The sequence below is a fragment of the Bombyx mori genome, chromosome 5, assembly GCF_030269925.1.
Source record: "Bombyx mori chromosome 5, ASM3026992v2".
Lineage (NCBI taxonomy): Eukaryota > Metazoa > Arthropoda > Insecta > Lepidoptera > Bombycidae > Bombyx > Bombyx mori.
In genome coordinates, this window is record NC_085111.1 from 7,904,370 (window position 1) to 7,931,691 (window position 27,322).

The 27,322-nt window shown below is 38.0% G+C and overlaps 3 protein-coding genes across 3 annotated transcripts; 1 reads left to right on the forward strand and 2 right to left on the reverse strand.

Moving 5' to 3' along the window:
- Window positions 1–19: 19 nt before the first annotated feature.
- Window positions 20–14,269, reverse strand: Hmgc (hydroxymethylglutaryl-CoA lyase). The gene is given in 6 exon segments (NM_001046668.1): window positions 20–438; window positions 3,439–3,627; window positions 11,849–12,061; window positions 13,436–13,559; window positions 13,754–13,899; window positions 14,153–14,269. Coding segments are annotated over 6 exon segments (1,017 nt in total). The 5' UTR covers window positions 14,222–14,269; the 3' UTR covers window positions 20–162.
- Window positions 14,270–15,378: 1,109 nt separating this feature from the next.
- On the forward strand, window positions 15,379–20,953 carry LOC692887 (keratinocyte-associated protein 2). The gene is given in 4 exon segments (NM_001046731.1): window positions 15,379–15,453; window positions 15,536–15,690; window positions 19,637–19,764; window positions 20,793–20,953. Coding segments are annotated over 4 exon segments (396 nt in total). The 5' UTR covers window positions 15,379–15,449; the 3' UTR covers window positions 20,902–20,953.
- Window positions 20,954–22,563: 1,610 nt separating this feature from the next.
- Window positions 22,564–26,459, reverse strand: LOC101743041 (rab11 family-interacting protein 2). The gene is made up of 2 exons (XM_038010917.2): window positions 24,907–26,459; window positions 22,564–24,341 (listed from the first exon to the last, which is right to left on the reverse strand). The coding sequence occupies exons 1-2, from the start codon at window positions 26,302–26,304 to the stop codon at window positions 24,315–24,317; spliced, it is 1,425 nt and encodes a 474-aa protein (XP_037866845.1). The 5' UTR covers window positions 26,305–26,459; the 3' UTR covers window positions 22,564–24,314.
- Between the last annotated feature and the right edge of the window lie 863 nt (window positions 26,460–27,322).

Genomic DNA, 27,322 nt, shown 5'->3' on the forward strand with positions numbered 1-27,322 from the left:
TAAATAATAAGACATCAAATAAAGCGAAATAACAAATCGTTTATTGTGTTTACTTAGATACAAAAGTAAATATTTGTTGAGTTGTGTATGGAATAAATATCTTATCACAATTATCGAGTGTTTGTTTTTGAGCTTAAACCGCTATTGTAATATTAATTATCTCTATGAACAATTACAAGACGCTAGTTTGACAATATCTCTGTAATTAGTAAATCTATCACTAATGACCCTGTTAACTTTGGATTCGGTAGGTTTTCCAAGGAAGTTGGAAATGTATCGACCTGCTTCTATAATCTTTACTAGGTCTACGTCAGTGTTGACTCCCAGGCCATACAGGAAATAGACTAGGTCTTCGGTGGCAAGGTTACCGCTCGCGCCGCGTGCATACGGGCATCCGCCGAGTCCGGAGATGGAAGAATCTACTGTTTTAATACCAAACTGAAAAACAAAACAGGTTAAATTTATCTCAATGACGTACGTATACAAGTTTAATACACGAGTGTTTGTCGTATTAATAAGAGTTGTTGAATTGTCGAACGAAACATGAATATCATGTTGAGATTGATGTTTGATGAGTGGATTTTTTTAAATGAGCTAACGATGGTAGACAGGCTTACAGGAGATTTATGGAGCGTATTCGAGGTAGGCTGCAGCTTCACTGTACCTACCCCTGTTATTTTTTTCCTACCTATTCTGATAGCCTTGAGAGGCTATTTCAGCTTCGCCCTAACGTGTAGGTGAGCTCACGGGGCTCAAGCCGGAGTGGTGCTAACACTGGCCCCAGCAAGAGCAGTGCTTCGCAGAATCTACCACCGGATCGGAAACGCGACCCACTGAGAATATCCGGCGAGAAACTCCGTGGGCTGTACTCCCCCGCCATTATTAACGTCTATGAAATACGTTGACCGCTGGCTATTAGGTGGGTTGCAAGATGATCTGCCTACGATTGTTTTAAAAAAATATCCCTGAGACCGGAACTTATCGCTTCGCCGAGCAGAATTTTCTATAGTAAGTATAGTAAGTACTACCTAAGTGCTAGTCTGAAGGCACATTATAAAATTTTAAATAGTAAACCAATTGTAAAAGTAATGACAAATTACGTTAGTGGCGTCTGTTATTACTTATTTTATTGGTGCCTCCGTTGATTGTCTGCTCTAATAGTCTGTGCTAGGTGAATTTAACTTATGTTTTTAGACATGTCTACTTTTTGTCATAATACCTTACCTTCGCTCATGTACATGGGTACTAGCGAAACAGCCAAGTCTCTGTTCACTGTAATTCCAGCTGTCTCGTATATTTTTTTTATTGCTTAAAAGACGAGTACACAGCCCACTTGGTGTTAAGTGGTTACTGGAGCTCATAGACATTTAGAAAGTAAATGCGCCACCCACCTTGAGATATAAGTTCTAAGGTCTCAAGTATAGTTACAACAGCTGCCCCACCCTTCAAACCGAAACGCATTACTGCTTCACAGCAGAAATAGGCAGGGTGGCGGTACCTATCCGTGCGGACTAACATTCCTATTCCTTCGAGTAATTAATATAAAATTCCACTGGAAACTTAAATTGAATTGTAAAATTGCACTTAAACCAGGAGGGCCAGTTGGTACACCTAGCCAATATGTAAATAAGGATATACGTGGTACGATTTAAATACTTTTCACATATTTTCTTTTCAATATACTATTTTACTATACAATAACTGTGTGGAGAGCTTAACGTCGGAGGGAAGATCTTCCACCGAGCGGGTGATATTGCTCGGTAGACCGACGGTCTTTTTTTTAAACTTTGCGTTTTATGATGTCTACCCGCCACATCACTCCCCTCCGATCACGCCGGGGTCACCAGTTGTAGGTAAACGACGATGGGAAGATCTTCCACCGAGCGGGTGATATCGCTCGGTAGACCGACAGTTCGAATGTTGTTATTCGGAACCTCTCTGCTCTACTCTACATAATATATAAGATACATTATGGTAGTAGATAGACAAGAAACGGGCTGTGAATCTCTTGCAGTTCATCTCCCCCGCTATAAAAATTTGGTATATGTATCAAAGGAGCCTTTGGTTGTGTTATAAGTTTAATGTTGCATTAAAAATGATATATATGAGACAAGATATGTGTGAATTACAAAATCCTCTTCTATTTGATGATAACGGTATCAATACAAAGAAAAAAACTGTTGTTTTTATCTACATAATGCGTATTAATCTATTTCGATTAGTTTAACGCTAAGTCACGTAACAACTGAATTTAAAAGAGAGAAGCTAGAATGTTAATGAATTAATCAATCGTCTTTTTTAATGAGCTATTGTTAACGTGTAATTACAAAATCGTTATTACATTCTAAAATCTTTTCCAACACAATGCATTCAAAAACAAATTGAATGCAGATAATGATATGGCCAGCAAGGCTGTATTACCACAATTGTTAGGTAAAGAATGCTTCAGCCCGATAAGAATACAGATAACAGCTCAGAGTGTATACTTAAAACATGTCGCTAAGAATGTAAATATTTTTAATATTTAGAGTTTGTTTAAATTTTTGTTCAAATTTTATTTCTAAATTATTACTTGCTTTAAATAAATTGAATAGAACTACAATTCTACGATATGTTATTTGCCACGAAACGAAGTGACGACACTTACTACCTTTTACACATTTGGATACTTATATTTTTTTTTTTTCGTAAGTCTGTTATTGTCTCTTCAATGCATGCCAATTCTATTCACCTTTTGGATGATAACTAAATATATCAACACGAGAAACACGAGGTCGCACGTACTTTGTTCCTTTTCTGTAACTTGAAGTAATCACATTCTAAATATAGTCTACATAATATGTATATGTAAAATACGATTACAATTTGAAATGTTTAATTTGAAAAATTTTAATTATTGATAATCGACCTTGTGCTTCCAGTGTCGAGATTTATCATATCACTTTTTAAATGGCGTAGATAAGACAGGCCAACGTACGGTCTATGGGCTGATGTTTGATACACATGTATTATAGTACATAACACACACCCTTACGGATCCATCAGATCCAATAACTCTTGCATTAGATATATTCAGCTCTAACACTAGCAGCAGGCCTAGGGACCCCGGTAACCGTACTCACCGAGCTCGACAAAGAGGTCGACGTGCAACCTAACCCATGCATCAGCTCGCTGAGTTTCTCGCCGGATTTTCTCAGCGGGTCGCGATTCCGATCCGGTAGTAGATTCATACGCGAAGCAGCTGCTCTTGAGTTGTTAAGTTTCTTTCGGAGGCGCTCGGGCAGTTGTTAGCAAATCCCACCACTTTTCACTAAGGCCACCCACCTATTCGCCCATCGTGTTTGCTCACCCACCTGTTCTGGGGAAACTGGAAAGGCCTCCGGGCCACCGGTAATACTTCAATCATAAAAAAAGGTACATAACATTTAACAAACTTACTTCGAGGCCAGCTAGTAAATTGGAAAGTCCTTGTCCGTATGTGTCATGGAAGTGAAGGGCTAGTTGTTCCGGTTTTGCGACAGTGAGGATTTCATGAAGAAGTCGGCGGACGGAGCCGGCCGTGCCTACTCCAATCGTATCACCAAGCGATACTTCATAACAGCCCATCGCAATCAATTGTTCTGTTATCTGTACCAATTATGGGTTTATTATAGCAATTCAGTTGCCTACGTACTTATTTGAAATCAAGTATTGATACGAGATTGTAAGCTTATTCTTATTGCCAATACATAGATTTTTTATGGGGCTCTTCTGGTATAGATAGGGTTGCCGACTATCCATATTATTTTTTACTTATTGCTTCGGAAGACAAACAAGCATGCAGCCTGACGAACTGTCGTATCGAGTCGGCCGACGTGTTTCTGAGCCTTCGATTTGCCTCCAAGATTCCGTCGCCCGAGCGTCTTTGGGATGAGCTGCGCAGTAAGCCCCTTATCCTAAGATCGATCTCGGGAAGACATTCGACGCTTGTGCGAGTGTAAGGAAGTCGTTTAGTGGGTTGGGTCCCAAAAACACCTTTGGTCCGCGGTCTGCTTCCAACATGTGGAGACCGTCTAGCCCCATATACCAGGCGAGCCTCTTAAGCGCAGATTCCTCGAGAGAAGTTCGGCTCAAGGCCCATAAAATAAATTAAAGAAAGGAGAGTAATTTTTAGAATTTATGCCGTCGTGTAGTATATCAAAGAGAAATAACGATTCTAAAAGTATTGTATTTTAGTGCATAAGACGCTCACTGTATCAGCTGTATAATAGTAAATGAAATGCTTTTAGATAAAACATAACAAACTGTTGTTGTATGTGAGACGTTAGTTCCCGGCTCGGTAGTTTGTTTTAGCCGGTTATCGTCGCGACACACACACTGGGTCTGGACAAACCAATCGATCCCTGGTCGGGGATGGATACGGAACTTGCCCAGCAAGGTATCCTAGGTCCCCGATGTACGTCTAGGATTCAACAAATAGTGTAAATGCACATACGCACCTGGGACTGCCACACGGAGCTCCTGGACGCGTGCACTGTTCTAGAATCACTAGGCCTTGTTAATGTATTATAATTTAACTTCACCCGCGGTCGTCGATTTCGGTTAAGTTTAAATGTTCTAGATTCGGTTGCGTGTTGCTCGGCTCCCGTTCGTAATCGATGTGTGTGTGCATGCGATGTAGCTTCGCTGTCATTTGATGGATCCGAACGTGGAGATCGATTGGCGTTGTAAAATGTCAGATTTAAAATTTGCCGCGAAGACGGCACATACCGCCCACCAAAATACAAGTTATTGGATTTTCCACTAAGTTAAATGATAAAATGAAAACTAAAGAAATTACTAAAGAAACCTACATCTAAATTAAATTAAAGACAATACAATTTTAATAATTTTAGAATTTTAGTTAATCAGAATAAATAGGTAGGGGAGCTAACTTCGTTAATGGCCTAGTGTAGAATTTGCCATTGGCTGTACGGACAGTGGCAATACGAACCACGCCATCAGGGCTGGCGTGAAGCTTGGAGACACGAGCTAAAGGCCAGTGCAACGGCATTGTACTTTCACTCTTAATCAGTACAACAGAACCATCATTCAAAGTTTCGCCCCTTCTGTTCCACTTTGCTCTCTGAGTTAGGGAATGCAGATACTCGGACTTCCAGCGTTGCCAGAAATGCCGCTGGAAACGTTGAATCAATTGCCAGCGATTCAATCTAGACATCTGATCATCCAACAAGTTAGAATCTGGAACGGCGGTAGGTGGTTCCAGAACCAAGAAATGTCCAGGCGTTAAAACGTTCAAATCGTTAGGATCTGAACTCAAAGAGCAAAGCGGCCGAGAATTTAGCAAAGCTTCGATTTGAACGAAAAGTGTTGTTAACTCTTCGAACGTTAAAGTTTGATTACCTATAATACGATGTAAGTGAGTTTTAGCTGCTTTAATTTGTATTTCCCATACACCTCCGAAATGTGGAGCAGAAGGGGGATTGAATTTAAATTCAATGTTTTGAGACTCAGAAGCAGAATTCATATAAAGATTAAGGATCTTCTGAGCTCCAATAAAATTCGTACCACAATCGGAGTGTATAACATTCACCCTACCGCGTCTCCCAACAAAACGGCGCAGGGCAGCAATAAAGGCTTCGGACGAGAGCTCACTAACCACTTCCAAATGAACTGCTTTGGTACTAAAACATACGAATAGGCACAAATAGGCCTTACCGATTTTGGCACCGCGATGCTTACCGAGTTTGATTTGGAATGGACCTGCGTAGTCCACGCCAACAATAGAGAATGGTTTGACTTGATTCACACGAGAAGCCGGCAAGTCACTCATGAATGGTTCCAATAATTTCGGATTAGTTTTATAACACGAAACACATTTTGACAAGCAATGACGAATAGCACGTTTAGAAGAGAATACCCAAAACAGCTGCATCAAAAGATATTGTGTCGTTCCCAACCCAGGATGACAATTCTCTTTGTGAATTGCTTCGATGATCATGTATGTGAACCTAGAATGACGCGGCAACAGAGCAGGATGCTTATGACTAAACTCAAGACCAGAACGAGACAAACGGCCGCCCACCCTGACAACTCCTTGGTCGTCCAGGAATGGATTGAGTTTTCTCCACGGTTTAGGTAATGGTACACCATTCTCGAGCTTACGAATTTCATCCTGAAAGTTGAGAAATTGAATTCGCTTGGTAATCGTCATCAGGGCCCCATGAAGTTCTGCACGACCTAAAAAGGTACCCGGAACACGTGTCTGTTTTTTGTTAGCATTTCTGATAAAACGAAGACAATAACCAATAATACGTTGAACCTTACGAATTGATGAAAACCTTTCGAGCAAAGAATCGATAAAGTTAGGTTCATCATTCACGACCAACGAAAAACAGCGTTCCTCGGCAAGCATATCAGTCTCGTTCACCTCGAGACCGGAATTTGAAGGCCATGAAGATGAAGGTTGCCGAAGCCAGCTCGGTCCCGCCCACCATAACTCACTTTGGAGTAGGTCGCTCGGACACATACCGCGGGAAGCTATGTCCGCAGGATTTTCATTAGAGCGCACGTGATTCCAGTGAGTTTCGGGGACAGTTTCTTGGATATGACTAACCCTATTAGCAACAAATGTTTTCCAACGCGAGGAATGGCCACGAATCCATGACAGAGTTACCGTTGAATCTGACCAAGCAAATGTATCAGAAAGCGGAAGTAACGGTACATACACTTCTTTTACGAATTTGAGCAGGTCAGCGAGCAGAACCGCAGCGCAGAGCTCTAGTCTCGGCAATGAAACTCTCTTAATTGGGGCCACGCGAGACTTAGCACATAAAAAGGATACTCCTATATGACCATCGGAATTAAGAGTTCGAAGATAAACCACAGCTCCATAGCCAGCCTCCGAACTGTCAGCAAAACCATGTAATTGGTACGATTCCATGCTTCCAGTGGTCGATATACATCTAGGAATACGAATACGTTCAATAAGTGGAAGCTCGGCTACGTACAGGTTCCAATGACGCACTATGTCGTCAGGAAGGACATCATCCCACCCAACACTCAAGACCCACAAACGCTGAACCAATAACTTGGGAATGAACGTCAAAGGACAGAGAAAGCCCAAAGGGTCATAAATACGAGCCACCTCACTTAGAATGGTACGCTTGGTACATTCTCTGTGAAGAACATTAACTTGGAAAGAAAAGATGTCCGGAAGAGGTTCCCACTTCAAACCTAATATTTTGTGAGAAGGGGTAATTTCTATATCTAATGATACAAAATCGGTTACGCAATGTTCAGGAGGTATGTCTGCAAGTAACTCTTTCTTGTTACTTGCCCATTTTCGTAATTCAAAACCTCCTTTCTTCAATAAATGAATGACGTCAGATTTAATCAACTCGGCTTCACTCAAACTTGAGGCTCCATGGGCCACATCGTCAACGTAAATGGAAGAAGTAAGCGGAGAAACAGCACATGGAAAACAAGAGCCTTCATCGTGGACGAGTTGCTTAATTGTTCTGCACGCCAGGAACGGAGAAGACGCCACTCCATAGGTAACGGTATTCAACTCATACTCCTGAACCGGTTCAAATTGATTAAAACGCCAAAATATCCTCTGGAAACCACGATCCTGTTCCTGTTGAATAATATTCCTGAACATTTGCTTTATATCCGCTGTAAAAACAACGGGGTAGCCGCGAAATCTCAAAAGGATTTCTGTAATATTAGTCTGTAATTTGGGGCCTATTAATAAGGAATCGTTAAGTGAAATCCCTCGAGCGTCCTTAGCAGAAGCATCGAAAACCACCCTCAATTGAGTAGTTGAACTGCCAGGACGAAAAACACAATGATGAGGAATGTAATATTTTCCCTTATGCAGGTCGGTGGCTGAGACACGGCTCATGTGACCATTATTTAAGTAGTCCAGCATGAAGTCCGAATACTGCTCATGAAGGTTTGGGCTTGAAAGAAGTCTTCGTTCCAATAAATGAAATCTTTGCAATGCATTTTCACGCGAACCCGGAAACTGTAACTCCCCATCCCTCTGCCTAAACGGCAAAGAAACGATGTACCTTCCAGATGTACCTCGAGCGTGGGTTTCAGTGAAAAGTTTCTCACATTGCTGCTCGTCCGGCGTTAGAACTGATGATTTAGGTATGACCTCCAACTCCCACAGTCTCCTCAATTCCTCATGGAGAGGAGTATCGTGTTCTCTTAGAAAAAAAGAAGTTGAGTGTTTTGTCTCATCCCTGCATTTGACACTTCCCATCAGGATCCATCCGAAGATGGTGTTCAAGGCTGAGGGTTCATGAGGACTACCTGAAATATTTCCGGGCAGTAACAGCGTTGAAAACATTTCAGCACCGATAAGCAGATCTATTGGTCCAGGCTTATTATAATTTGGATCAGCGAGTCGCAAATTACGTAGGTGTTCGCATGAAGAAAGATCAAGACGAGCAGTGGGCATTTGTGCACAAATAGATGGTAAGATGAGAGCCGTTAAATTAAATAAATTCTTTTGATGAACTCCGAGTTGAAGCTCCACCATTCCAGTCACTGACGTCGATGATTGCCCCAAGCCACAAACATTTCGCGAAGTTTGCTTAGGCTTTAAGCCCAATCGTTCCATAGCTTGATTAGAAATGAAATGTGATTGACTACCAGGGTCGATGAGTGCGCGAAGAGTATGAAAGTGACCAGATGAGTCGCGCACTTCAACGTTAGCAGTAGCCAGCAGAACTACAGAGCTACCACTCATGTTTGTAAAAGCCTGCGTTTGTGGCTCTTGACTAGAAGAAGACGGTGGCAGTCGATTAATCGATACATGACTCTTGGCTACGTCCTCGCGGCCAGTGTCACACAAATCTCGATGGAGAAGCGTGTGATGGTTCTGCCTACAAATTTTACATCTGAAGATAGATTTACAATTTTTTAATTGATGCGAGGCGCGTAAGCAATTGAAACACCATCGATGAAGCTTCGCATGATTGTATCTATCATCTACCGATTTTTGTGAAAATGATTCGCAAGAGACTATAGTGTGCTCACCGTTACAGTACGAGCACTTGAGTGTCGGTGGAGTAGAATTTACTACGGTAGTTGGTGTCAGCATATCCTTAGAATCGTTCTTCTTCGGTGGGGTGTTTGATAAAAAAGTAGAAACCGGGTTTTTATTGAATGAAACGACGTTATGAATCGCAGCAGAACGTGGCTTATCCGGAGCAGGACGATCATGAACAAAGAAGTGGCCATCGCGTATAAGGGCTTCGCATTTGTTTTGTAAAAATCGTTTGAGGTCGTTGAAGGCTGGCAACTCAGAATCTGAAAATTGTATTTCAAAAGCACGACGAGTGTTTGAGTCCAGCTTTGAAAGAACTAAGTAGCTAAGTATAAAATCCCAACTGACAGTTGGCAGGTTTAACCCTTTCAATATCGATAAATTTTCGTTAAACAAATCAAGACTACGTCGAAAGTCAGATGGAGAATTTAATTTTAAATTTACATTAAGTATTTCTTTCCAACAGGTGAAAGCTAAATCACGCTTATTTTGATAACGATCAATCAATGTTTGATAAGCCTCCTGATAGAATTTCCCTTCATAAGGGAAGGAGCGTATGAGTGCCACGGCATCTCCAGACAAACTTGATATTAGATAATGCATACGCTCTGAGTCCGTAAGTGTTGCGTTGTTATGAATGAGGGAGTGGAATACGTCATGGAATTTAGGCCAACCTTTTATTTCACCTGAAAACTGCGGTACAGAAATTTTAGGAAGTTTTATGTTGTGACTTGTTACTTTGGAAGATTCTAGCGAAGTGTTCAATTCACTACCCGTTTTGATAGTCAACTGCCGATATATAGAAAGAATCTCCATATGAATATCATCAAATTCCATGCGAAGCAGGTCCTCAGCCTCCTCATCGCAACTGTCTATCAGTGATATAATGTCACCGTATGCAGCCTCAAAGGCACTAACAACTTTTTTTACTTCCGGAAAACAAGCAAGGAAGGTGTTACATTGTTCCGGATCATATTTAGCCGCTCGGGCAATAACTAAGGTTTTCTTTAATCGATTCAAAGATAAAGTACGCTTCCGTCGCAATACTGGTAGGTCCTGAACCGAAATTTCATCTGTGTCCATCGACCTCGATTTACTTTTCTTAAGTACAGCACACGATACCTTCCGCTTCACGGAATGTGACATTCTTAATCGGAGCTACGATTTTATTTCAATTGAATTCAAAAAAAATAAAACAAAAAAATAAAAAATTAGAAAATAAGTACTATGAATATTTGAAGGAAAATGAACGATTAATGTAAAATGTTTTGTAATGTAAAATGTTTTGTAATTACGCAACCAATACAAAAGGATAAAACTACAACGTCAATAACCCATTTGCAATTGAATAACTCAGGTAAAAGATGACGTATGTGTTCGTATACCTGAGTTGTAAGTATTAGAATAATATCGCAAACACAAAGAACCGTAATCACCAAACGATATTTATAGGTAGGTAGGTAGTACGGAAACGAAAAACTAAATAAAATAAAAATTCGCAAATTAACTTCTTAATTTTGTCGATACGTATTTGATCGTAACAAAACAAGATTGGTATAGGTTTAGATTTAAATTTAAATGTTTTAAAATTAAACCAAACGTGATATTATTTAAAATCGGTATTAGCACAACAATTATATTTATGAGAATATAACTTTGTACCAAGATACATAATTAACTGATGGGCGAACAATGCAGCGTTATACGTTCAACAAACGAAGACGGAGGGTATCCTCGTAAAGTTGACGACAATTAATCTAGAATTATTTATTAGATTCTCTTTTACGTTTAATATAATGAATTTTACAAATTAATGCACTGAAGAGAATGAAGTACATACACCGTTATGTTATTTGATTGTATGCACAGCGTTACGGATTGCAATTAATTTGCACAGTGGATTGATGACGTGATTCGTATTGTCTTAGGCCTAATGAAATTGATCGTAATATAATTAAGAAAGCGGTTAAAAAGTAGTTACGTTAAATACTAGTTAAATTTAAGAACTTGTATTTTGCTGTGACGGTAGATTTCCCGGGTTTCGGCACCATAAAATGTATGTGAGACGTTAGTTCCCGGCTCGGTAGTTTGTTTTAGCCGGTTATCGTCGCGACACACACACTGGGTCTGGACAAACCAATCGATCCCTGGTCGGGGATGGATACGGAACTTGCCCAGCAAGGTATCCTAGGTCCCCGATGTACGTCTAGGATTCAACAAATAGTGTAAATGCACATACGCACCTGGGACTGCCACACGGAGCTCCTGGACGCGTGCACTGTTCTAGAATCACTAGGCCTTGTTAATGTATTATAATTTAACTTCACCCGCGGTCGTCGATTTCGGTTAAGTTTAAATGTTCTAGATTCGGTTGCGTGTTGCTCGGCTCCCGTTCGTAATCGATGTGTGTGTGCATGCGATGTAGCTTCGCTGTCATTTGATGGATCCGAACGTGGAGATCGATTGGCGTTGTAAAATGTCAGATTTAAAATTTGCCGCGAAGACGGCACAGTTGTGTTAACGTGAGTCTGCGGTGAACACGACCATACTCAAAAATGCTTCGCATCATTGTACAATTTGTACAACAAGTATATTGTATATTAATGTGGTTGCTTCATATTTTCATATGTCTAATTCTAAAAACAAGTTATTCGAGAAGATCTTCTGAGAATACTATCAATGTGGGCTCTGAAAGTTATGGCGCTATATAGAAGATAATTAGACTCCTTTGCTTATATTAAAAAAGAAACTGGACAATTTCAAAGTAATTGATTCTAAAATTTGCATGATAGACACTATTTTACCTACCTTAGCAATATTTTTCGGGTGAATCGGTCCATCGTAGGGACAACCAACAACACATGAAATATATCCCCTTACTCGCAAGCCGTCACGAACGGCCTCGTCCGCGACCTGTTTAAATCTTCTAAGACCTTCTTCCACCGAGCAATTTAGATTTTTTTGTGAAAATCCTTCCGAACCAGCAGGAAATATAGCAATTTCTTCTACGTTGCATTGTTTCTGTAATTGCAAATTACCATTTCGTTCTTGACGGCGTAGACGAGTTTATAAACCATCAGGTTTCAGCGCTTAGCAAAACCCATAAACATCACAATATGCTTTTGCCAAATGTCGCGACCAAATTAGATAAATGGACGAAATCTCAATTTAATTGTCATTTTAATCACGACAGCTTCAAACCGGAACGTACGAGTATCCTGAGGCCGAAATAAGCAGTGTGCTTACTGCGAGTTTTTTAACGTTCTCGATAGCGTAAAAGTCAACTCTGTATGAAGTTGGTACGTTTGCCAATGTTTGCCGCTAGGGGCGCTGTTCCAACTGCATACAAATTTCAGTTAACTTTTACGCTATCGAGAACGTTAAAAAACTCGCACTAAGCTACAGTCATAGTAATTTTAATGCATAATATAATGACAGGAAATTAATTTGTAGTTTTAACTTTTTATTTTATATTTCATCGTCGATATTATTCATTATAACAATGATATATTTTTATTGTCTAAGTGTCAATCTTAGTTTAAAGTAAAAATATTTTTTCATTAGTACTATTCTGGTTATTGTTTATGTTGGTAGACATGATGATGATGATGACCCTAAAGTAATCATGCTTTCGGATATTATATGGAATTTTTGCAATAATTTCGAGGAAGCGATATTTCCAAACAACAGACTTCGACTTCACTTTTAAGATTTAACATTTCATGCAGTATCTATCCGCTCTGGTAGCTCTCTAACATCAGTAATACAAGTAGTCAGTGAGCTTATCGGCCGAAATAAGATAAATAATGTATCCAAGCCCTATTTCGAAATTTTCCCTATCAACTGAGTTTAGTTGTTTTAGCTAAACCTGCATACATAAATTAGGTACCTACTTATGAGACCAATATTATTGTATAGGCTTAATTTTAATTTTTTAAAGTATTTACTCATGGGCTGTAGATGAACACTGACTGATCATTAAATATGAATATTACATCCATTTGTTGAAATTAGTCATGATCCACCTATTGGAGGTTGTGCAAAGTTCAATCGCAAGTGCAAAGCATGAATAAATAACACTGAAAACATACATTATTCTTAAAATTATTGCTTATTTATCTTCAGGGTGTTGTAATATTGGTTTTTGGATGGTTGGAATTTTAAAATTCTGCCTTCAGATATAAATATATATGAATATAATAAATAACAAATAAATAAATAACTGGGAAAAATCACACACGATGTCTCAAGATGATAACATTGAATTAAATCAAGTCATTATACTGATGACAAGCATTGTTAGAATAATCTATCAGTTCATTATTATTATGAACATCTAGTTTAACTTTAAAGAATTGTGTATTTGGCTTTGTTGTGATTAAAAATTAAACTCACAGCTGTTTCATATCCTTTCAAATTTGGAACAAGTACAGGGTAATTCACTCCAGGCACTCTTTGAATATTTTTCATAACATCAACACTGTCACTCATTTGTTTAACCCATTTTGGACTGACAAAACTAAAAACATACAAAATATTTTATTTATTCTAGTGAATATTTAAAATTTGTTATAAATACTTAATGTTTAAACATATTACTTTCACGTTTTACTTTTTGAATAGGTATAATGTGTGTTAAAAAATATTAAATTGTTTGTGTTGTTAGAATATAATATAACATTAAAATTCATTTACAGCATTATATAAACATACCTTGCAGATTCTACATTTTTTATACCTGCAGCAACGATTTTACTAATGAGTTCAACTTTAATGTCTGTTGGAACAAACTTAGATTCATTTTGAAGGCCATCTCTCGGTCCTACTTCATAAATTCTGATTTCAGGGGCTACTGTACTCTGAAAAAATACTTAGGTCTATACTTGCTTCCACATTTGTAATGTTTTTATGGGTTTGTGTCCTCTTAACTTGTTTTCTTTTTGTTTTAATATGAACATTATTAGCTTTATGATGATAAAAACCGACATGAGCGGTTCAAATTTTTCTCCAATTTCCTGCACATTCTTTTTATACCCAGATCATTTGAAATATTTAAATGAATGTACATGTAATTAAAAGAGCGGTTTTCGAAGGTACATTTCCTGTACTTACAAGACTACGTTGCAAGAAGTTATTAGAACGGAGTATATTAAGAACGCAAGTTTTTGTAACATTATTCATGATTAGTTGGGTATTACGTAAAGCAATGATTACAATTAATTAAAGTTTGAAATCATTCTCTATTTTTGACATGTAAACAGCAGTTTACTGATAAGATTGTTATCAGCTACTTTTTTGTTTTTTTTTTAAATAATTCTATGACCTGGTAACTAATGCATTTCGGTCAAGCTTTATTTTAATTTATATTCTTATTTTTATGAAAAATTATAATATGGAGTGAAATGAAATGAAATGAAGATGATTAATTTGAGACATTAATCAACTGACATGAAATAAAATGAAATGAGATGAGATTATATGGGATACTTTTTCTTCTTCTTCGTCGCTTTCTTCATTGCTGAAGGTCGGGTCATATATATATATATATATATATATATATATATATATATATATATATATATATATATATATATATACTAATACTTTCTAATAATAACTATTTAACTAATACTTTCTGAATATGTAATACTTTTAATAGACATTATAATGTTAAAAATCAACTTATTCAATTAGATCACGAAAAGCTTGGTTAGGCTCTGTTAGGATTGGCTGATATTATAACTGGTTATATCCTTGATATAACCAGTTATTATATATATACATATATATATATATATATATATATATATATATATATATATATATGTATATATATAATAACTGGTTATATCAAGGATATAACCAGTTATAATATCAGCCAATCCTAACAGAGCCTAACCAAGCTTTTCGTGATCTAATTGAATAAGTTGATTTTTAACATTATAATGTCTATTAAAAGTATTACATATTCAGAAAGTATTAGTTAAATAGTTATTATTAGAAAGTATTAGTATATATATATATATATATATATATATATATATATATATATATATATGTATATATATAATAACTGGTTATATCAAGGATATAACCAGTTATAATATCAGCCAATCCTAACAGAGCCTAACCAAGCTTTTCGTGATCTAATTGAATAAGTTGATTTTTAACATTATAATGTCTATTAAAAGTATTACATATTCAGAAAGTATTAGTTAAATAGTTACCATGGATGCTGGAAACGATCATACAAGAACCGATTGCCATACTAAAAAAATGAAGATGCTATGAAGTGTCATTATCAATGACAGTTAAACTTAAAATCATAAGCCGGAATAAGCCTGTCATCTAGGTTAAACTCAGTAAAAATACAAGTTGGCACAAATTACTCCAAATAAAATACGGCAAAATGGGTATGTAAATAATCAGCAATATAGTTTGCTTATAATTTACGTTCTTAGGAATTGTAAGTTTAACATCTTCTTTTATTTTCAGCGGTAAACAGTGCCACGTCCTTCGTACTGTCGTCAATATTAACCCTTTTGATATTTTCTGGAATGCAAATGTATAAACCACAGCTTATACTGTCTCCTATGACTATAATATTCGGAGGCTATCTTGGTTCATTAATGTTCATGTTCTTTGTAACTGTATCCTTTAAGATAGTAATTATTCCTCGGAACCTTAATAGTTTCACAAGTTTAAATAGTAAGTAGGCAAATTTACTGTTGCGGCTGTTTTTTATAGATGCTAATGACTGAATTGTGAGTTCAGAACCTGCCTCTTTATTTCATTTGCTGCACTATTACCACGGGATCTGCTTTGCTCTCGGGAAAAGTGTCATTCCATTCATTTCAAACATTTAAATTGTTACTTTGTGCTTATGTCAACAAGTTCAAATTTCACCTGATGTTAAAGTGTTATCAAAGCCCAAAGACACCAAATTATTAATGCTGCTGCTCATATACTACACTGATATACTGAAGTCTCAGTTACATTAAAAAAAATACCATGGAATGACATGATTGTGATTCACCAGATGCAGACAGAACACTGCTATCTACCGACATGTGCACATTAATATTTTATTAATTTATTATAGCACAATGTTGAGGTATAATATATGTTGAGGTATAAATTAGGTTCTCAACTGAATGACAGTGATGGAAATTTAATCTAGTGGTTGTTGATCAGTTGGTGCAGCAAATTCAGAATACAAAAATCCTTAGTTGTTCCAGAAGTTAGACATCAAGCATCTGTCCCAACACCTTTGAAAAGAAGAATTTTCTTGTTAGTGTAATTTAGTCACAGACCTGTCATGATTAGTTTGAGGAATATGTCACTTTTTTCTGGGGTAGTAAATTTTGATGTTCTTCAATGAAGACTTAATAATTTTTTTATTTTTTTATTGCTTAGATATGTGGACGAGCTCACAGCCCACCTGGTGTTAAGTGGTTACTGGAGCCCATAGACATCCACAACGTAAATGCGCCACCCACGTTTGAGATATAAGTTCTAAGGTCTCAAGTATAGTTAGAAATGACGTGTTTTGGGCCACGTCTACTGCTTTCTATTCTTTCTGCAGGATCATGAATGTAGTTACCGGCGGCCACGATGGGAGGGTTCTCGTGTCGTGCCGCTTTATTGAAGTGGCGCATCGACGCCGACCATAAATACTTATTGATGGACTCTAAGTCCAGGTGGTCATGGAGGTCGACGTTCCTGACGAACCACGGGGCTCCGATGGCTATCCTGCAAAAACGGGATTGAATGATTTGGAATGATTTTAAGTGAGTGCGGGCCGCGTGAGCGAACACTATACTTGCATAGGTCATGACGGGGCGTATGCAAGTTTTGTAAAGTGTCACTTTATTTCTAAGGGATATTTTACTTCGCCTGCATATCATCGGGTAGAGAGACGTCCTAGTATGAAGGCGGCACGGTCGTGTACCGTCTTTATATGGGGGCGGAATGTCATCCTTCTGTCGAGGGTGTCGCCTAAATATTTGATCTTCGGGGCCCACGGTATGGGCTGGTCGTACATCGTGATTGGGCGAATGGCGGAGGCGGACGTGTCGACGCGCCTAGACGGGAGAGGGATGCTCAACGTGGTGTTCGGAGGGCGACCCTTTTTGAAGAGCACCGCTGTGCTTTTCGTGGGGTTAATGTCGATGCGTCACTTCCGGAACCACTGTCCCATGGTGGTAGCTACGGTCTGAAGTCGCCGATGAAGCAACGCCTTCTTCCTACACGAGTAGTAGATGGCCGTGTCATCGGCGAAGAGCGCCAGATGGGTCCCCGGACACCGGGGTATACCATTGATATACAAACTCAACAGTAACGGGGAGAGGGCGGAGCCTTGCGGGATCGCGTTCCCTCTACTCGATATCGGAACGAACGGTTCGACAAGTAGTCTCGTATGATGAGCACGAGTCTGTCAGGCACTCCCATGTTATACAGTTTGTATATCAAACCGTTGTGCCAGACTTTGTCGAACGCTTTCGCGACATCGAAGAAGAGGGCGCCGGTCGGGATTTGTTTACGCCTATTTAGTCCTACCAGGATGTGCTCCGTGAGGCGGTGCACTTGTTGTACGCACGAGTGTCTGGCGCGGAACCCAAACTGCTCGTCTATAAGAATTTTATTCGCGGTAACGAAGTCCCAGAAGCGTTTAAGAAGGAGCCGGTCGTATAGTTTGCCTATCGCCGGGAGGAGACTGATGGGGCGGTAACTCGCGGTTTCGTTTTTCGGTTTGCCCGGCTTGTGTATGCCGATAACGTCAGCAATTATTTGTGTTGTACCATTATAGTATAGCTGATAATTCAGAGGTGCAGAACTTTACATTGTTGATGGGTTGCAATCAATGTGAACTGTGCTTTTATACTTTTTTAAAAGACCTTGTATCTAGTCTTGTCTAAATTTGTATTACTGTGCTTATAAATTTAAACTTCTTTTTCGGGCTGCGGTCCGTTCTGCCTCCTATGAGGTCCGTCCGTCCTCCTATGTGGTACTTGACGATCTGCAAGTGTTGGGAGCAGACCGCAGGCCCAAAGAATTTTAGGGCCCTACCGCACTAATCGACTCTCCTGCACTCTTACACCCGACGTCCAATCTCCTTCCGGGGTCAGAGTAGGGGGGTTTCCGCGATCAACACTATAACCAGACACGCGGCGCCCCCCGAAAACACCTGACCGATGGGTCGTTAAGGCGATACTCTGCCGACCAGGTTGCTCTTCCACAGTATGTTCGGCCACGACGATAATGCGAACCGCGTCGCAGACCGCAGCCGCCGACGCGTCGTCCCGTCCTCCTGGGACCTGGTGCCTGCGCGCTAGAGTGACGGTAGCGTGTGGCGCAGCCTTAACCCCCTCAAGCTGCCCCGTGAACGTCACCGGGAGGAGACTGCCTCCTCACAGTGGCCGGAGCTGCACAAATGCCCTTCTCCGACCCCGTATCGGGAGCTGCGGCACGGTGCTAAGAGGAAAGAAGAGTTCTCCCTTTCTCGTTCCACCGCCTCCTTTTGCGAGTTCACTATCGAGCATAGCCTACCAGGACTCGTCGCTGCCACGCATCGTAGCAACGACGGTCGCAAGCGACAAGTCCGGTCCTATTTTTGCAACGAGGATGCGGCGCTGCTCTGCAAAGCTAGCAGTATGCGAGCGTGTGCTCCGCCGTGTCCTCGTTGCAGCCACTGCAGTGGTGGGACTACAGCGTCAGCTCCCTCCAGGCGATGAGGAGCAGGTAGCGGCCGAAACAGTCGTGTCCCGTGAGCACCTGCGTCGCCCGGAAGGTGAACCGTCCTCGGTCGCGATTCATCCAGTCCGAGACGATCGGACGGATCGCCTCGACGGTCCGTCGCCCATAGGCGGGGTCCGCCAGGCGGCGAGACCACGCCTCAAGCACGAGATTGGAGCTTCCGCGCCCGAACTTCCGCCGCACCGGGACGCGGCTCCCCCCTGGAGCGGAGATCGCATCGCCACGCGTAATCTGTAGCAGACGCCTCCGCCTACAGGTCCCAGGGAGGCGTCCCAGCGAGCACGCCTGCCTCTAACGAGACGGTGCGGTATCCGCGAACCGCCCTGACCGCAATCGCGCGCTGCGGACGTCGCAACGCCGCAACATTGGCCCGGGTCAGGGCGTGCCACCACACGGGAGCCTCGTACAGTGCCATCGACCGCACCGCCCCCGTGTAGAGGCGGCGCACCACCATGTCGGGGTCCCCGATGTTCGGCAACAGCCGACTCAGCGAGCCGGCGGCCGCCATCAGTCGGGGACCTAATCTTTCAAAGTGAGCGCGGAAGCTCAACGACCGTTCAGTACGAGATTGAGGTACCTCAAAAATTATTATTATGAGAAGCAAAATATAATGTGTCAAGTGGAATTTCTAATAATAAAAAGATCAATAGGAAACAGTACAGTTCTATGACATTTACTAAGCTCATTATGCAGCGGGCAGGAGAAAATTTTCCCCGAATTTTTGGTCTCCATAAGCTACAGTGACCACCAGGTGGACTGTGGGCTCATTTGCTTACTATTAAAAATAAAACTACAAAAACTAATGTGTAATGATTTTCTTAGCTTTCATTCATAATATAGGCTGTTGGTAACCTCGAGACAATTCTGTTTGGTAAAGCATTCCAATTGAAATTACCAGAAGTAGTACTATCGATGGGAATATCATTGATTGCTGCTGGCATGGTCCACAGGATCTGTTTCACCACATGGTAAATATATTAATATCGAGGGGTGAAAGGCTGGCTTGGGTTAAGCGAGCGACATTTTTGCAACATTACAGGAGAGCCATTTAGAGTTTAAAATTTGAAAAATAAAATTAAAAAAAAACTTCTATTTGAATGGAGTAAACTTAATGAAAGTTCAATTAAAAACATCGAACTGTTGATGTTAATACCAAATAAAATGCACCTTTAATTACAAAGATAAATGTCACATATTAAGCGAAATGTCGCTTAAGCCAACTAGCCTTTCACCCCTCGATATGTTAACTAAACAAAATGTATTATGTTTTTATTAAAAAGTAGGTCACGCTTTCATTCCGGGCCTCTTTATCATACCAGTTCTCGCATTTATTCCTCGCGTAGTTTCATTCAGCCATTTTGTGACAAGTCGGGTTGAAGTCTCAAATGTTTTGTATTATCAATTGTCCAACTTTAAATTAGAACACATGACTGCTTTTGCCTTAAAGCTTCTAGTACCTATTAGTTTGGGCTTACTAATAATCCACATTAATCTATAATTTTTTGATGGCTCTAAATGGGCCAACAAACTCGTAGCCCAAGTCATTTGTGATCTTCGGATTCTATAGATCTGCTACACCATGCCCTACATGAAGGCACAGTAAATTATGTACCAGCTGTCCCAGTCTGACCTATCGCACTTGACTGTTTTGCGACAAGTCTATTTGCGGTTGGAATTTATGACTTCGTTAAAGTTTTACTTGTTTTTGTATTTAATGTGTATGTTACATTTATTTATTTTTATTAACATGATAGGATTATTCATTTTTGTTTATTACCTGTTTATTGTTTAAACCATAAAAATAATATTTCCGATTTTGCATGTTAGTTCATGAGTTATTCAAACGCACGTTGTTTATCCTATTAAATTTAAACACAGTAGTTGATACCTCTACGAGGACAAAGACACGTGACCAGATTCAACTAGTGTTATGTATGTAAAACTATCTATGTATATATGTATAGAACTTTACAATAATAGTATTTTGTTGTTTTAGCCTCATTTTTTGCGTGATAACCATTTACTACATGAATAAGTTATCGCAAAAAAAGTATGCGGTAGTTGCCCCTCAACCAGCAGCAGTGAAAAGCCGTCGACACAAATAAAATAATATTACATTACATTACATCTTACGAAGCAATAAATGTTTTTATAAACCAAATGACTTTTTGTTCGGAAGGAAGAGGAAATATAAAATAAAACCAAGGATTAAAGAAACAATTGGAGTTCCAATTATCACTTTTTATTGAAATAATAAAAAGCTATTATTCAGTAAATTGTTACGAGGTTGCACACAGATTTTAAGTTTTCTGTAAGTGAACTGTAAGCATCTATTAAAGTTTATTCTGTTACTCTAGACCAGAGTTCCCCAAACTATTTTGTGTCGTAGACCCCTTGCCATGTTTTTCTGTGTTGGGTAGACCCCCTACTTACCTGATATTGATTTCCTGTAAATTTCTAACCGTAGTAAAGTTTAGTGTTAAAAACTTAAAGTAAAAACACATGTTAATTTATACATTTATTAATTGAATTTAAATTAAAACTACTCAAAATAAAATTTTGTATCTGGTATGTAAAATATACGTAACATAAAATAAACAATAAATAAAATAACATAAGCAATAAGTCAATATTTTTAGTGAGAAGGATGAACCTGATGCTTTAATAATAAATTATCAACATTTGGCGTCAATTTTGTAAGGGTTAATCTTAAACCTCCTCGGCTAATGATGTCTTGATATTATAAGATAGTATGATGTCGGTAGGCAGCGGATTGGCTCTGCCCCTGGCATTGCTGAAGTCCATGGGCGACGGTAACCACTCACCATCAGGTGGGCCGTATGCCTGTCAGCCTACAAAGGCAATAAAAAAAAAAGTAAATAGGTACTATCAGTGTATGTGTTGAGATCCAATATCGTGGACCCCCAAATTTTTATTCGCTGACGTAGACCCCTTGCAGTTTGTCATAGACCCCTAGGGGTCGATATAGACCACTTTGGGAATCACTGCTGTAGACGGACAGAGAAGCTCGCAGTTCAACCGGTATAAGTAATTACTGTAGTATATACACATCATTAAAACGAATTCCGTCCATCACTCATAACAAGACATGAGTCAGTCTTAATTGCATTGTGTAAGAGAATGTTTGTTCCACTCTTCAACCCAGAAAGTATGACTGTATAAGGACCGAAACAGGCAGGCTGGTTACAATTACCCATACGGTACCAAATAGGTGGGGTAGGTACCACTACCCCACCTATTTCTGCCGTAAGCAGTTATGCATTTCGATTTGAAGGACAGCTGTTGTACTGTTAAAATTGAGACCTTACGACTCATATTTCGAGGTGGGTGGCGGCAGTTACGTTGTAGATGTCTGGGCTCCGGTTACCGCTTAACATCAGATGGGCCGTGAGCTCGTTCAACCATCTAAGCTATATAAAAAGACATTTAATAAAGTATTTACTTAAAAAAGTACCTAGCTATTCGTAGACTAGCTAGACGTCGTTGGCGTGAGGTCGGCCTGTGGTTGCAATGTTGACTGCGGTAACTCCTTTACTTCTTCCGGGTTGTCTTGGGCGGGATCGGATGCTTGGGCGATAATGCAGGGGAGTCGTTTAAGTTATGACCGCTACTATCTTTGCAGTTACTCATACACCACACATCACCATTAGGACATTCGTATTATTAGATACGAATGCTCTAGGCGTGTTACACATTAATTCAAAATTCAAATAAATATACAAAAAGGTTATAATAAAACAAAAATGTATTGAAAAATCTTTATGGGTTAGCATACAGAAATCCTAACAAATTTGAAAACATACTTTTCTCTTATCATTTAAACTGAATAAATAAAATTAAGAGTAAGCAGTTTATTAGGAAATAAAAATCAAATAAATAATCCTCAATTCTGGTTACTAATTTCTAACGTAACTAATTATTGCTAATGCTGTGGCTACAGATAAATTTCGTGTTAACATTCGTGTTAGATTAGGGCTTCCATTGTGAGAGTGAAACTTTCTAGTTAATATTAAGTAGCATTCAACAAAACCGCATTGTCTATATTTTAATTATTATTTCACAGACGAGTTCCTGGCCCTCTCAAGATACTCTACCCACAAAGTGACATTAAGCTGAAATCTAAATGTCGTCGTTAAGCTATCTGGATAGTTTATACAATGTCAGCATTGTATTTATTACATATTTGTAGAATTTAAAAAAGGCGTTCATTTATGTTTTACGCTATCGCCTGTCGTTTATTGAACCAAGTTAAATTTTTGTACAATTGTAGGCACTGATGCAAAATAGTTTCTGTCATAATCGACCGCATACTCATTTGAAAAATTTACAAAAATATCATTTAAATATAAAGGTTTGAGTGATGAAATATATTAATGGTTATAAAAATACAATCAAATTATAGGATTGATATTTAAACCTAAGTTTTGGGCCATGAACAACACAGCATTATTCATGATAAAACTAAATATTCTTAGAATTTCGATAATGTAGCCACAACATAGAAAATAATGAATAATTCTTTAAACTATGTAATAACTTTCATACAACCTATATTATAATTTTGTTCTGTGTTTTTTGAACAAAAACATGCTGACACATTGTATATGACACCATTTAAAGTATTTCAGATCACTCCATTTCAGACAACCTCAGTAGATTATTACCTAACATTTTTTGCACAACTCCTAGACTATTACCATGTCTCACTTGACCTTTTAGATGTTTATATTGCACATTTATAAATCTAATCTAAATTTTGCACTTCTTTTACATTTTACTAACTATTAAACATCTATTACATACTTTTTATCTTATGATAAATTCAGGAATCAGTTTATGTGATGGTAATTAATCAAAGACAAAAAAAACATGCACTATTAACATAATGATTTTATGTATTGTAGTAAGAATATACTATCATACATTACAAAAAAACAACCAAAACAATCTATATTTTATGTATAATAGATCAAGATGTTAATATTATTTATAAAACATAATATTATGTTCAAAATTGAATTTGTAACATCTTGAAGTGACTGAAGACTTAGAACTGCATTAATAAATTATTGTTTTATGAATCAGTTCTTTAGATAGGTACTTAGTTTACAAACGAGTCATTAAACAAAGCAAAAAAATATGATATGCTTGTTGTTATTTTTAAAATATAAAATATTTAAGAAATATTATCATAACCATTATAATCTCTAGATAGAACAGACATAAACTTTGTAAAAATTAACAAAAACCACCTGATAGGTGACAAATTAGTCATGAGGATTGGAAAACTAGTTTGATATAAAACTATAATTTTGGCACTTCATTCAATTAAAGTTTTGAACAACTACCGTTATTGATAAATATCAGGCAGTGCTTTTATTATTAACATTTGATACATTTTGATATGTTGCTATGATAATACATAGTGTAGGTGATTTCTCAAATACAATCTGATAATGTGTCAAATAATAATCCAGATTTTCTTATCAGATCATACTTATTTACGTATTTCACACCTTAATTTCTGAAAAGAAAATATTACAAAGTAAAATATCTGCTTAGTGATTAAAAATAATTTACTAAGTATATTCCTGTTAGGATTAAATATATAAGGGAAATTTAATTTGAGTTGGACCTCTATTTAGAAATATCACAGTGTAATTGCGATATGTATAAGGCACTACTTCATATCTTTATTATACAAATTTGATTGTTAAACGTTGGTGAAATGAGTGAAAGTTTAACATAAAAGATGAGTATAACAATATGCAGCCACAAATTTGAATTGCAACTTTCTAATAAGCATTAACTGTTTTTGACCAAATGATTTGCTTGCTTCTTATTGTTGTTAGTAGCATTTTGAATAATGTTACTATGTTCTTAAATCTAATACAAGTAACATTTTATTGGTTAAATAATTAATACAGGTTTCCAACTATAATTATTAGTATTACACAGGTATTGCAAAGACTAAGGCATGCCACATTAATCATATGCAATCATGCAATAGATAAAGAATGGTTTCATTATATTTTTTTTACCGAATTGCTTGGTTATTTGTTACGAATATACATGCTGTTGTTTCTTACATAGGGATTCTGGAGTATGCGGGGTGTTGTTTCCATTACTCTTAAGAGTAGTTCATCCAAATAGTTTTCCAAGTCTTTCGTTTTCTTTTTCTCCAATTCTGCATCTTTTTGCAAATTGTAAATCATGACAATTAAATCTTCTCGTGTCTTTCCTTCAAACTGTTGCAATACTGTTTTGGGAATGTTATGATACAGAGGATTTACATAGTCTTCCTCAACAATATTTTCTTCACCAACTATAATCCTTTCTTCAAGTAATTTTTTTGGTTTACTGCTACCAACAAACTTCTTAAAGAATTTAGGACTAGGCTTTTCTTTTAAGGAACTTGGACTGTCTAATTTCTTGTTTCTTTCAAGGCTTGAAGATTTCTCTCTATCTATAGCCAATTGACTCATAGATTTTCTCGGAAGCAACTTTTGAGACCATTCATCATTTGAATCCATAACTGGAGTAGGTAATTGTGGTGGAGTGAATGTGTCCAAGCTCAATCGAACAGGTTTTTGTGGAATACTTTTTTCTGGAACAGCTAAGGTGCTACTTGTAGATCTTCTTAAAAATTCTCCTCCACCTAAATTTTCTAAAGATGCATTTACAGGTGATGGTGTATATTTGAAACTTCTGGGTGCATAGCTTGCTTGGACATTAAGTGAACTGCCTGAACTTTTGTGTGACAAATCATCAAAAGCGAATTCATCATCATCTTCACTTATGACACCAGGGTCAGCTTCTCCTGATAATCTTTTAGGTGTTGAGTGGATTGGAGAAGGTAAGGTAGCACCTTTTAGATTTCCAACACTGCCACTTATCGATGATGAGTCATTTTTCTTATCTTTTTTATTGTTTAAATTCATTTTAGAGCTAATATTTTTGGCAAATTTTTTTAAACTTTTACGTTTTTCAATACTGCCAATGCTCATGAGGCTTCCACCAACATTTTGTGCCAGGCTGGATAAGGAGGATCGGTGCTTGTCTTTCTTGCTGAGATCCGTGAGGCTGCCTTCCTTCACTGTGAAGGCTATTTTGACTTCTATTTCACCTCTGTCCTTGTCATTTTCTTTGCCTGATTTACCCTGCAGCTTGTACCAGCGGTTTCTTGGCCGCTCGTATACATCGAGGTCTTTTAACGGAATCGATACTTGACCCAATAAATGATCTTTAACAAAATCTTCGTCATAAACTTTAAGTACAACTTCAGCGGTGTTTCCTTGAGTAGGTATTGGTAGTTCGCATTCTTCTAACCATTCCACATTCTGTGTGGCTTTATGTTTAACGGAAGTTTGGAATTTTTCTTTACCGAGGGCAATGGTAACAAAACAGTTATTTGTACCGTTTTTCCCTTTGATTAGTAGTCCACGAGCTTTTTGTACGGTCACTTGAACGTGAGTAGGGTCCCACATCTTGAGATCAACTTTTGTTTATCAACACTTTCCCTATTCAATAATCATAAAATTACTGCAAAACTAATAAAATAACGCAACAACAAATTGACCCTACCTGTCGCACAGATTAGTTATGACCCGTCGGCAGTGTGACCAGATTTCATTTGACAAATCTACTGCTTGTGGTGATTAAAAGCTACTGAATTCTACCAAAAGAGAACAAGAAAATACTAAAATTCTATTATTTTTTTTTGCTGTCGTGTTAAAACGTAAAAACATGAATGTTTCGTTGATTAAATGATAAAATAATAAAAATAACGAAAAAAACCACCATTAATTATAGAAAACGATGGTTTTTTTTAAGTCTAAATAAAAATATAATTAAAAAATAAAAATGAAACTTCGAGTTAAAATTCTTCGTTTTTATGTTGGGTAGCATTTTGATAAAGTTGGTTTGAGTCCATTCACTTGATAATACTTCTGTCAGAATCAAATCTACAACTTCCACCTTCCAACTGTCGTAGACCCTCTTTTCCATGCATTATTACAGCAACGTTCTTATTATTAAATAGATTTCGATCTTGATCCTATTCATATTGAAAATTATTCTTTCCACTTTAGCGTTTGACAAAGGTAGTATCGTCATTTGCTTCACAAATCGGTACAAATTGCCATATTTGATTTGCTATTCGCATCAAAGATTTGGCTGCCTTCACTCCGAAATTTATCCACCTTATAAATTTCAGATGTCAAACTAGAAGTTGACAATAAATTAGACATGGAAACATTTAATTTAATTCCATATATTCATTGTCAACAATTTGCATGTTACAACTACAAGAATAATAATATCGTCATGAATGGGACATCGCGATATCCTCGTGTATATTTATGTAACATTTTAAAGTGGCTTATAAAAATTATCAGTAAAGGAATTCCCACTAGTCTATCACACTCTGCTCACGGCACAAATGGTAATGAAAAGAATGAAAATTAAATAGCTTCAATCCACTCGATGAAAGGGGGAATACTCCCA

Bases quoted from the DNA above. Each gene is read 5' to 3' on its own strand.
- LOC101743041 (XM_038010917.2), bottom strand. From the start codon at position 26,304: ATGTGGGACCCTACTCACGTTCAAGTGACCGTACAAAAAGCTCGTGGA. The intron at 24,342-24,906 runs GTAAGAAACAAC...TTTTCTTTTCAG, and splicing joins GCATACTCCAGAATCCCTAT to AAATTAAGGTGTGAAATACG.